We start from the raw sequence: 12,354 nt of genomic DNA, 5'->3' as shown, positions 1-12,354 counted from the left end.
ATAAAAACCGGATGTTGTACCACACTTCCTATGCAGACTCTATGGTATGGTGGCCATTTTGGATGGGGACCACATGGCACCAGCGTTCACAGAGTGGAGCAGCAGTGACTTCATGCTGGAGCTCTTTGGCAGCAATATGGAGCAGGATCTGTCTGATAGCGAGGGGGTGAGGCCCTACACATCAGAAGACCTCATCCTACAGGTGCAGCAGGTACCAGCCCTGTGGGACAAGGGGGATGCGGACCACAGCAACATCAAAAAATGCAGAGGCCTGTGGAAAAAAATTGCCAAGCTGTATGTGGAGGACTTTGAGAACTTGAGCAAGAGACAGCAAGGCACAGAGGGTATGTTGACTAGAAGTTTTGGGGGGGGGGGGGGGGGCTTGTGGTTTAAGCTTGTGATGTATTCAACTTTTGCTATGGATTTGTGTCACCCACGTGTTGCCCACCCACCCGTGGCCCACCCACCTGTTCCCCACCCACCTGTACCCCACCTGTGATGTATCCCACCCACCTGTACCCCACCTGTGATGTATCCCACCCACCTGTACCCCACCTGTGATGTATCCCACCCACCTGTACCCCACCTGTGATGTATCCCACCCACCTGTACCCCACCTGTGATGTATCCCACCCACCTGTACCCCACCTGTGATGTATCCCACCCACCTGTACCCCACCTGTGTTGTATCCCACCCACCTCTACCCCACCTGTGATGTATCCCACCCACCTGTGTTGTATCCCACCCACCTGTACCCCACCTGTGATGTATCCCACCCACCTGTACCCCACCTGTGTTGTATCCCACCCACCTGTGATGTATCCCACCCACCTGTGATGTATCCCACCCACCTGCGATGTACCCCACCTGTGTTGTATCCCACCCACCTCTACCCCACCTGTGATGTATCCCACCCACCTGTGTTGTATCCCACCCACCTGTACCCCACCTGTGATGTATCCCACCCACCTGTACCCCACCTGTGATGTATCCCACCCACCTGTACCCCACCTGTGATGTATCCCACCCACCTGTACCCCACCTGTGTTGTATCCCACCCACCTCTACCCCACCTGTGATGTATCCCACCCACCTGTGTTGTATCCCACCCACCTGTACCCCACCTGTGATGTATCCCACCCACCTGTACCCCACCTGTGTTGTATCCCACCCACCTGTGATGTATCCCACCCACCTGTGATGTATCCCACCCACCTGCGATGTACCCCACCTGTGTTGTATCCCACCCACCTCTACCCCACCTGTGATGTATCCCACCCACCTGTGTTGTATCCCACCCACCTGTACCCCACCTGTGATGTATCCCACCCACCTGTACCCCACCTGTGTTGTATCCCACCCACCTGTGATGTATCCCACCCACCTGTGATGTATCCCACCCACCTGCGATGTACCCCACCTGTGTTGTATCCCACCCACCTCTACCCCACCTGTGATGTATCCCACCCACCTGTGTTGTATCCCACCCACCTGTACCCCACCTGTGATGTATCCCACCCACCTGTACCCCACCTGTGATGTATCCCACCCACCTGTACCCCACCTGTGATGTATCCCACCCACCTGTACCCCACCTGTGTTGTATCCCACCCACCTCTACCCCACCTGTGATGTATCCCACCCACCTGTGTTGTATCCCACCCACCTGTACCCCACCTGTGATGTATCCCACCCACCTGTACCCCACCTGTGTTGTATCCCACCCACCTGTGATGTATCCCACCCACCTGTGATGTATCCCACCCACCTGCGATGTACCCCACCTGTGCACATAAAACATACACAATGACCAATTATTATACATCAATTTATTGTAAAAAATTAATACATTTAAAATCACTCAAACTTGAAACTCCAAAATAAACACATTTCAACAAAACATATTAAAAACCAAACATTCACCCTCGTCCAGGTGGTGTGGTAAAATAAAGTCTCAGTTGGTCCCTGTTCCGCAGTGACACTACCCTTGGCCTGGTTGCATACCTCCGCAGGGGCATTAGTGGAAGCACATTCGGGGGTTCCGGAGTCTCTCTTTCCTCCTGCCGCACAAAGTTGTGGAGGATGCATGCTGCCTTCACCACGACAACTGCGTTGCCCGGTTTCAGCAGCATGGGCGTGTGGAACACCCTCCACTTTGACACCAGGATCCCAAATGTGCACTCCACCATTCTCCTTGCACGGCTCAACCGAGCATTGAAGTGTAGCTGGCTGGCATCAAGTCCCCTGTCTGGGTACGGACGCATTACATGGTCGGACAGGGCGAAGGCCTCGTCCCCCACAAACACATAGGGGTAGGCCGGTGCCCTTGTCCCAGGCCAGGGTCTGTCACGGGGGAGACGCAGTCTGCCTTCCTCCATCAGCCGGCAAAGGGTCGTACGCTGGAAAATTCCAGAGTCATTGGAACTACCGTACGACCCCACATCCACGTACACAAACTTGTAGTCCGCATCTGCCACTGCCATTAGAACAATGCTGAAGTATTTTTTATAGTTGAAATAATGGCTGCCACTCCCCACGGGTTTCTGAATCCGGATGTGTTTCCCATCCAGTGCGCCAACACAATTAGGAAACTTGCACTCGGTCCAGAAGCCCTGGGCGATCTCCTCCCATTTCGTGGTGTCCGGCACAGGCATGTATCTGGCCCTCAGTCGCGTCCAAAGGATCCTCGAAGTCCTCACGACGATGCCTGCCACCGTGCTCTTCCCAATACGAAATGTGACATGTAGCGATGTATATGTTTGTCCAGTTGCAATGTACCTACAAGATAAATAATCGAAATCAATTTTTCATGTCGTTACAGGAGAAAGGTACAAGACAAGGTGGCGCAATATACGGGATGCATATGTGAAATAGCTACGGAAGAAAAAACTTGCCGAACGAAGTGGCAGTGGCGGGGGAAGGCGACAAAAAGACTACCAATTTGCCAAGCAATTGTCTTTCATCAATGCAAGCCTGGAACCTAGACTGTAAGTACCACTACTGTGGGCAGGAACTGAGAGCTCATTTACCATGACTTCGGCCATGTATTGCTATGGCCTCAATTCCCATGGCTAGCGAACTTTTCTCACAAGCTTTATCAAATGTTGGGTAGAAACGGGTGATAAAGTGATTGCTAGTGTTTGCTAGCTCTGTGAATTGACGCCACATGCTGTTTGGCACACCAATAAATATTTTTTTTATCTACAGGACTGAAGACAATTTGGAGCAAGAGGAATCGACCCAGGAGGCACGGTTCAGCAGTGAGGAGAGCTTGGTGGATGATGACGTCGCCGATGTAACCTATTTCCCCGAGGCGAGGAGTAGGAGGAGGGAGTCCTTCATCACAACTCCGTCCTTTGATGATGACTTGGCAGAAGAGAGCTTGGATGTTGAGGTTGCAGGACCGAGTGTGGAAGAAGCTGAACCTCCACAATCGACCGCTATGGAAGCTCCAGGGGAACAAGAACAAAGTGAGGAGCACCGAGAGACTGCAGCACAACCAGCGCGCAGGGCAACCCCGACACAGGCCAGAGGACGGGAAGATGCTGCCACACCACCAGTGAGGACCACCACACCAGTGAGGCGTCGAGGTACCCTCCCCCCAACAAGGAGAGAGACAGAGTCCGAGATGTCCGGGGCTGTCTCCGGACTTCTCGGGATTCTTCAGAGCCACCAAACTCTCATAACCCGGCAGTTGCAAGATGAGGACAGGGGCCATATCATGGAGCAGTACAAGTCCCACATCACTTCACTGCAATGTGAGCTCGACGCTGTACATGGGCACTACAGGGACGAGCTTAAAATGATGCATGAGATGCACAGAGGAGAAATCGACCAACTGCGTGCGCAGCATCATCAGTCGGTGGGCCAGCTGCAGAACATGATGCAGCAAATGCATCAACAAAGCAAGGAACTACTGAAATTGCAGGCACACCCGTGTTTTCACACTGTGATGTCTCTAATACCATATCTTGAAAAGGTGCCTTCACAAAACCTGATGGCGTGCCATTCCAATTTGCTGGAGGTGATTAAACAGCACATGGACACGCCATTATTGCAACCACCAATTTTTAGACCCCCACAACCAACAGCGGTGCCCACCTGGCAATCATCACAGATGTACACCGGCTACAGAGGCAGTCAATATGGGCCACCGCTGTCAGGGTCCAGCTCATCCACGACCAGCACCCAAGAGAGTCCAGATTTCCAGGCAGCAACTCCCACCTTTTCTAGTAGTGGTGCCGATACAATTTGAAAAAAAAAGTCAAATTGTTCCTGGACATGCTCCTCTGAATACCTCCGATCCTCGGAGGAAGGATACCATCACAGGGCTTTTTAACTTTTGGTTTTGCTGGACTTGAACTTTAGGGCCTGGTGTCCCCAAAAGACACTACCTGGGTCACAACCTTGTGCCTGTTGCACTGCACCTGTAGTCCTGCACCTGTGCCTTTGATTCCTCTTGTTCCTTACTTTGTTGATCCTAATCACTTGCACAAGACCCTTGGAGCCATGGGTGAAGGACACCTTCACTGGTCGGTGAGAGGCCTAGCCTTTTCACTGACCTGTGTCCTTCATCCATGGCTCAGAGGGTCCTGTGCCAGTCGTTAGGTTTTAGAAGCACTAATAATTTAGGGCCTGGTGTCCCCAAAAGACACTACCTGGGTCACAACCTTGTGCCTGTTGCACTGCACCTGTAGTCCTGCACCTGTGCCTTTGATTCCTCTTGTTCCTTACTTTGTTGATCCTAATCACTTGCACAAGACCCTTGGAGCCATGGGTGAAGGACACCTTCACTGGTCGGTGAGAGGCCTAGCCTTTTCACTGACCTGTGTCCTTCATCCATGGCTCAGAGGGTCCTGTGCCAGTCGTTAGGTTTTAGAAGCACTAATAATTTAGGGCCTGGTGTCCCCCAAAAGACACTACCTGGGTCACAACCTTGTGCCTGTTGCACTGCACCTGTAGTCCTGCACCTGTGCCTTTGATTCCTCTTGTTCCTTACTTTGTTGATCCTAATCACTTGCACAAGACCCTTGGAGCCATGGGTGAAGGACACCTTCACTGGTCGGTGAGAGGCCTAGCCTTTTCACTGACCTGTGTCCTTCATCCATGGCTCAGAGGGTCCTGTGCCAGTCGTTAGGTTTTAGAAGCACTAATAATTTAGGGCCTGGTGTCCCCAAAAGACACTACCTGGGTCACAACCTTGTGCCTGTTGCACTGCACCTGTAGTCATGCACCTCTGCCATCGGTTCCTCTTGCTCCTCACTTTGTTCTTGTTCCTAACCACTTGCACAAGACCCTTGGAGCCATGGATGAAGGACACCTTGACTGGTCGGTGAGAGGCCTAGCCTTTTCACTGCCCTGTGTCCTTCATCCATGGCTCAGAGGGTCATGTGCCAGTGGTTAGGTTTTTAAAGCACTTCAATTTATTAGGGCCTGGTGTCCCCGAAAGACACTACCTGGGTCACAACCTTGTGCCTGTTGCACTGCACCTGTAGTCATGCACCTCTGCCATCGGTTCCTCTTGCTCCTCACTTTGTTCTTGTTCCTAACCACTTGCACAAGACCCTTGGAGCCATGGATGAAGGACACCTTGACTGGTCGGTGAGAGGCCTAGCCTTTTCACTGCCCTGTGTCCTTCATCCATGGCTCAGAGGGTCATGTGCCAGTGGTTAGGTTTTTAAAGCACTTCAATTTATTAGGGCCTGGTGTCCCCGAAAGACACTACCTGGGTCACAACCTTGTGCCTGTTGCACTGCACCTGTAGTCATGCACCTCTGCCATCGGTTCCTCTTGCTCCTCACTTTGTTCTTGTTCCTAACCACTTGCACAAGACCCTTGGAGCCATGGATGAAGGACACCTTGACTGGTCGGTGAGAGGCCTAGCCTTTTCACTGCCCTGTGTCCTTCATCCATGGCTCAGAGGGTCATGTGCCAGTGGTTAGGTTTTTAAAGCACTTCAATTTATTAGGGCCTGGTGTCCCCGAAAGACACTACCTGGGTCACAACCTTGTGCCTGTTGCACTGCACCTGTAGTCATGCACCTCTGCCATCGGTTCCTCTTGCTCCTCACTTTGTTCTTGTTCCTAACCACTTGCACAAGACCCTTGGAGCCATGGATGAAGGACACCTTGACTGGTCGGTGAGAGGCCTAGCCTTTTCACTGCCCTGTGTCCTTCATCCATGGCTCAGAGGGTCATGTGCCAGTGGTTAGGTTTTTAAAGCACTTCAATTTATTAGGGCCTGGTGTCCCCCGAAAGACATACCTGGGTCACAACCTTGTGCCTGTTGCACTGCACCTGTAGTCATGCACCTCTGCCATCGGTTCCTCTTGCTCCTCACTTTGTTCTTGTTCCTAACCACTTGCACAAGACCCTTGGAGCCATGGATGAAGGACACCTTGACTGGTCGGTGAGAGGCCTAGCCTTTTCACTGCCCTGTGTCCTTCATCCATGGCTCAGAGGGTCATGTGCCAGTGGTTAGGTTTTTAAAGCACTTCAATTTATTAGGGCCTGGTGTCCCCGAAAGACACTACCTGGGTCACAACCTTGTGCCTGTTGCACTGCACCTGTAGTCATGCACCTCTGCCATCGGTTCCTCTTGCTCCTCACTTTGTTCTTGTTCCTAACACTTGCACAAGACCCTTGGAGCCATGGATGAAGGACACCTTGACTGGTCGGTGAGAGGCCTAGCCTTTTCACTGCCCTGTGTCCTTCATCCATGGCTCAGAGGGTCATGTGCCAGTGGTTAGGTTTTTTAAAGCACTTCAATTTATTAGGGCCTGGTGTCCCCGAAAGACACTACCTGGGTCACAACCTTGTGCCTGTTGCACTGCACCTGTAGTCATGCACCTCTGCCATCGGTTCCTCTTGCTCCTCACTTTGTTCTTGTTCCTAACCACTTGCACAGACCCTTGGAGCCATGGATGAAGGACACCTTGACTGGTCGGTGAGAGGCCTAGCCTTTTCACTGCCCTGTGTCCTTCATCCATGGCTCAGAGGGTCATGTGCCAGTGGTTAGGTTTTTAGACACTACCTGGGTCACAACCTTGTGCCTGTTGCACTGCACCTGTAGTCATGCACCTCTGCCATCGGTTCCTCTTGCTCCTCACTTTGTTCTTGTTCCTAATCACTTGCACAAGACCCTAGGAGCCATGGATGAAGGACACCTTGACTGGTCGGTGAGAGGCCTAGCCTTTTCACTGCCCTGTGTCCTTCATCCATGGCTCAGAGGGTCCTGTGCCAGTGGTTAGGTTTTGAAGCACTTTAATATTAGGTACTGGTGTCCCCGAAAGACACTTGGGCAGCTATGCCCTGCAACTCTTCCAGCACAAAGTTGGTGGTTGGTGTTCCTTAAAACTGACCGGGCTATACCATTGATATGTTATTTTTTGTCTTCCATGTTGGAAGAATGTTTCCATGTTGGAAAGTGGTTGTTTTTGCAATAAAAAAATTTGTTTTTACATACCTCAGTGTGATGAGTAGTTGTTCTTGTGGTGTGACTGCTCTCCTGAACGTGGTATCCTTCTTCCTAAGGTCATCCTTCACCATCTCCAAAAGGGTATCAAACCTGTCAGGAGATGTAAAGGAAGAAGCTGTAAAGTATGTTGTGGGACAAGGTGTTGGGTGGAGGATGGGGGAGGTGTGTTTACAGAGGTTTGGGAGTGTTGTGGAGGGTGGGGGTGTAGTGTATAGCTAGGTATACAGGGGTGTGGGGGTCAGGGTGGTGTGTTTAGCTAGGTATACAGGGATGAGGTGTTGTGGGGGTGAGGGTGGGGTGTTTAGGGATGGTGGGGGTTGGTGTATTTAGGCCTAGATACTTACAGGGGAATAGACATCCGAGTGTAGCTGTAGAACTTCTGTGGGTGTCGTCTGAGGTCCCGGTAGAGGGCCTGGAACTCTCCCTTCCTCTGCCTCCTGGCTAGTAGAGGGTGCACCCACCATCTCCTGCGAGGAGCACGCCTTCTCCCCCACATAGTAGTAGGTAAACAACAGGAAGGAGAGAATTCCCAGGTAATAAGTGTAAAAAATGACTGGATCCATGGTCCCAACTGCTGTCTCTGTATCCAAGGATGGTCTCCACACGTCCAGCTGTCTCCAACAATGACCCAGAGCTTCTGCTGACCTCCCAGAACCCCAGGTATTTATACAGGTTGTTATCTCTTTAAGAATCCGGATCCGGACCGCAACCGAGTTCATACCGCACGGAAACCGTATGCAACCGGACCGGATCCGGACAGGAACCGTACGGTTCAGGTCCGATCCGGCTCCGGTGCGGTCCGGACATCCGGTGCGGTTTTCGCAAAACCGCAAGTGTGAACGGGGCCTAAATCGGCCAGAAAATCTCATAGTGTGTACCCAGCATTAGAGCGCTTCTCAGTGCTTTTAAAAACGCTAGTGCTTTAACCACCTTAGCGGTATGGACGAGCTCAGCTCGTCCATTACCGCCAGAGGGTGCCGCTCAGGCCCTGCTGGGCCGATTTACATGAAATAAAGAGCAGCACACGCAGCCGGCACTTTGCCAGCCGCGTGTGCTGCCCGATCGCCGCCGCTCTGCGGCGATCCGCCGCGAGCAGCGGCGAAAGAGGGTCCCCCCAGCCGCCTGAGCCCTGCGCAGCCGGAACAAATAGTTCCGGCCAGCGCTAAGGGCTGGATCGGAGGCGGCAGACGTCAGGACGTCGGCTGACGTCCATGACGTCACTCCGCTCGTCGCTATGGCGACGATCTAAGCAAAACAAGGAAGGCCGCTCATTGCGGCCTTCCTTGTTTATTCTGGGCGCCGGAGGCGATCAGAAGAACGCCTCCGGAGCGCCATCTAGTGGGCTTTCATGCAGCCAACTTTCAGTTGGCTGCATGAAATATTTTTTTTTTTATTTAAAAAAAACCCTCATGCAGCTGCCCTGGCGATCTTAATAGAACGCCAGGGTGTTAAAGCACTTGGCTAATGTATTTGAATAGGTTGGATTACACCAGTGATGGGATTTTTTTTTCCCAAACGAAATCAGCGTTTCTGCTGATTTCTGAAGCGATTCAGCTTCAATGTTAAATATAGGAAAGTGGAAAATTGCTCTGAAAAGCGCTAGATCAGAGCGATTTTCCAATAGTTTTTGTTAAAAAAACTAGTACACTAGCAGCTGTACTGTATCTAAAAAAAATGCTACACAAAAATGCTCCAAAAATTGCTAGCTATAAATCGAAAATCGCTAGGCACATGCATAGAATTGCCTTGAAAAATCACTTCAAAAAGCGCTGAGCATTTGCGATTTACGCTAGCGCTTTTTGGTGTGCACTGGCCCTCAGAGGCAGAGCCCTTAACCCTCCTGGCGGTTTGCAAAAAAAATCGCCAGGGGGCAGCAAATCTTTTTTTTTAAATTTTTTTTTTTTTTTTCATGTAGCAGGACAAAGTCTCGCTACGATAGCCGCTGCTCAGCGGCATCCCCCCCAGCCCCTCCGATCGCGCCGCGATCGGAGATCCGGAGATCCCGTTCAAAGAACGGGATCTCCCGGAGGGCTTCCCCCGTCGCCATGGCGACGGGGCGGGATGACGTCACCGACGTCATCGACGTCGTGACGTCAAAGGGGATTCCGATCCACCCCATAGAGCTGCCTGGCACTGATTGGCCAGGCAGCGCACGGGGTCTGGGGGGGGGGGCGGCTGCGGCGCGACGGATAGCGGCGAATCGGCGGGTAGCGGCGGCGATCGGGCACTGCACGCAGCTAGCAAAGTGCTAGCTGCGTGCAGCAAAAAAAAAATTATGCATATCGGCCCAGCGGGGCCTGAGCAGTGCCTTCCGGCGGCTTACCCCGAGCTCAGCTCGGGCTTACCGCCAGGAAGGTTAAAGGACATCTGAGGCAACTTGCTTTGCATAAATGGAAATGGAGGGAGAGTAGGCATGTATGGGCAGCAGTCCTCATGCCCACCGGTCCCCCCCCCCCCCCCCCCCCCCCCCCTCCATTCACTTATAAAATCCCCTGCAAGTTGCGCCAGGTCCGCCTGTTTGCACACTATTGCACAAGCACTATCCAAAGGCAACTGGATGCCTGGAGAACAAATGTAAAAGGTAACCTAGACCTGTGCCTTTGCCGGTGCCTAGTCTCAGCCAGGTTGCTCCCTACGGCTTTGGGAAATGTCCATGCAAACAAAAAGAGACGGCACACTACTGGCTGCAAATAAATTTGCTGTATTAGGAGCAGGTATACACACTACATGTTATGGATATTACATCTTTCTTCAGGTGTTAAACGCTGAAAAAGGATGTAATATCCGTAACATGTAGTTTGTATACCTGCTCCTAATACAGCAAATTTATTTGCAGCCAGAAGTGTGTCGTCTCTTTTTGTTTGCATTGCACAAGCACTAACCCGACGGTGCACGTCCTTGATCACACTCCCATCGACGGGAGCGCAATCGCACTAAAAGTCGCTACGTAATGCGCATGCATAGAGCACTCCTAGCCACAGGAGCACAATCAAGGCCATACACTGCTGGCCTACAGCAGTACTCTGCGACCTGACCCAACTGACGTGACTTAAGGCCCATACACACAGGGCACAACTGTCGCCACATGTGACACGCGCATATTGCGGCGACAGGTCCTCCGTGTGTATGAGGCGCGCGCCACAAACTGTCGCTACTCAGAGCTGTCGCCAGGCGATTGACTTGGCCAATCGCCGGCAACAGCTGTCGCTGCAACAGTCGCTAGTCCGCCACGCGTACTATGTGTGTATGTGCGGACTAGCGACAGCTACCCACAGTCAGAAGGGAGCTTCCGGCGGTGGGGGGGCGAAACCTTCGGCGACAACTTCCGCCGCGTCTCTGCCTGTTGGGCAGAGACATGTAGACAGCTGTCGCTCAGGCGGAGCTGTCGCCGAGCTGTTGCGCACACGTCTCCTGGTGCTAGCAACAGCAACAACGGTGCCCCGGGTGTATCAGCCTTACAAGGGAAGGGAGGGGGCGAAGATAAACAAGGGGGGAGCAGTGGGCATGAAGACTGCTGTACATACATACTACGGTACTCACTCTGTTTGTACAACGCAAGTTGCCTTGGGTATCCTTTAAATGTGAATCAGACATAGAAAAGAAATATTGAAAATACATAGAGGTACTTATCCGTTAGCCGGGCGCATCCGGCAGGTGGCGACAAAACTCCAACAGAGCTACATCTTTCCCTACTATCCATGTCGGCCTGGTGGGGGAATAGTAATTAGCGCCACCTGCCGGATCATGCGCCCAGCTAACGGATAAGTAACTACATAGACATAGAAAAACACTGACTGCAGTACGATTTAAAAATTTGAAAAATTGCAATACCCCAAAAATAGGAAAAACAAAACACAGGTTAAATGAAATGCTATTGAAATTTACGAAGACAATGAAATTGCAATTCAGATAAGTGTGAACTGGCCTAACACCATCAATCAGTGATTATTTTTATTAGAGGTGAAGCTAAGTGTGCCAATATGAGGAAACTGTCTGTAATATCAACATGAATGTGGTGGGGATGGTATTCACAGCTGCAGACAGCAATAACGTACAGGAAATACACATCATTGAGCAGCAGCTTGTACAGCAAGACATTTTGTTATTGTCAGCGCAGCAAAAGAGGGCAAGGCGATGAAAAGCGGTATCAGACGTAACAGCTGCAGCCAGGGCACGGGCAGTACAGTCGTGAAGCGAGGATATTTCCCGCGTCTCTCAGTCTACGAGCCAGACACTAAGCTCCGCGCATGCGTAGCAGTATTTCTTTAGATCTGATGCCGCCTGAAGAAAAGTAGTAACGTAAAATAGCCGGGGCTGGAGTTAATGAAGTACGCGCGAGAGGCGTATGACCGGACGACAGATGCACTATGGCGGAGAACTGCACCTGGTTCGGCACTCATCCTTCCAGCAGCTCTCAATGCGTGAGTACAGCGTGCGCGCTCCCGAGTGGCCGGGAGTGGAGTGAAGCACTTCCTGCATAAGCTCAGGCTGGCATAGAGGCCTGCTGTGTGTGCGTGAGCTCAGGCAATGCTGTACGTATGCCACAAAAAGAGTCGCTGGAAATGAGACTGATATGTTACTGAGACGACTGGAGCAAAAGCAGAAAAATTGGCCCTGAGAACCTGACAGTCTGACTAAAGCCTTGTACACACGCTTAATTGAATAACAACTTTCTTTTTTGAAGTAAAGGTGCCCACTAATGATACAATCTTGTTTGTACATTCTTACCCACTGTTACTGTAATATGAGAGGCTACCAGAACTATCTATTCAAAGTATGCACTTGTTTATTCTTCTACTACATAGATGTGGTAAGATTCTACAATCAAGATTTGTATCATTAGTGGGCACCTTAACTACTTGCCGACTGTTTCATAC

General features: G+C 51.5%; 1 protein-coding gene across 4 annotated transcripts in view; it reads left to right on the top strand.

Moving 5' to 3' along the window:
- The first annotated feature begins 11,668 nt into the window (after window positions 1-11,668).
- LOC137546880 (cyclic AMP receptor-like protein A) overlaps window positions 11,669-12,354 on the top strand; it is an 836,868-nt gene continuing 836,182 nt past the window's right edge. For 2 of the 4 annotated variants that reach the window (XM_068269873.1, XM_068269872.1), the window contains exon 1: window positions 11,669-11,898. In XM_068269873.1, coding sequence (XP_068125974.1) covers window positions 11,845-11,898 — 54 coding nt within the window. In that variant the 5' untranslated portion in view covers window positions 11,669-11,844. The remainder of the gene's footprint in view (window positions 11,899-12,354) is intronic. The other 2 variants (XM_068269866.1, XM_068269867.1) reach the window with 2 other exon arrangements.

This window comes from Hyperolius riggenbachi, chromosome 2 (assembly GCF_040937935.1).
Source record: "Hyperolius riggenbachi isolate aHypRig1 chromosome 2, aHypRig1.pri, whole genome shotgun sequence".
In the NCBI taxonomy this organism is placed as follows: Eukaryota; Metazoa; Chordata; class Amphibia; order Anura; family Hyperoliidae; genus Hyperolius; species Hyperolius riggenbachi.
The sequence above is the reverse complement of the archived record's forward strand: the minus strand, read 5'-3'. Positions and strand labels throughout refer to the sequence as shown.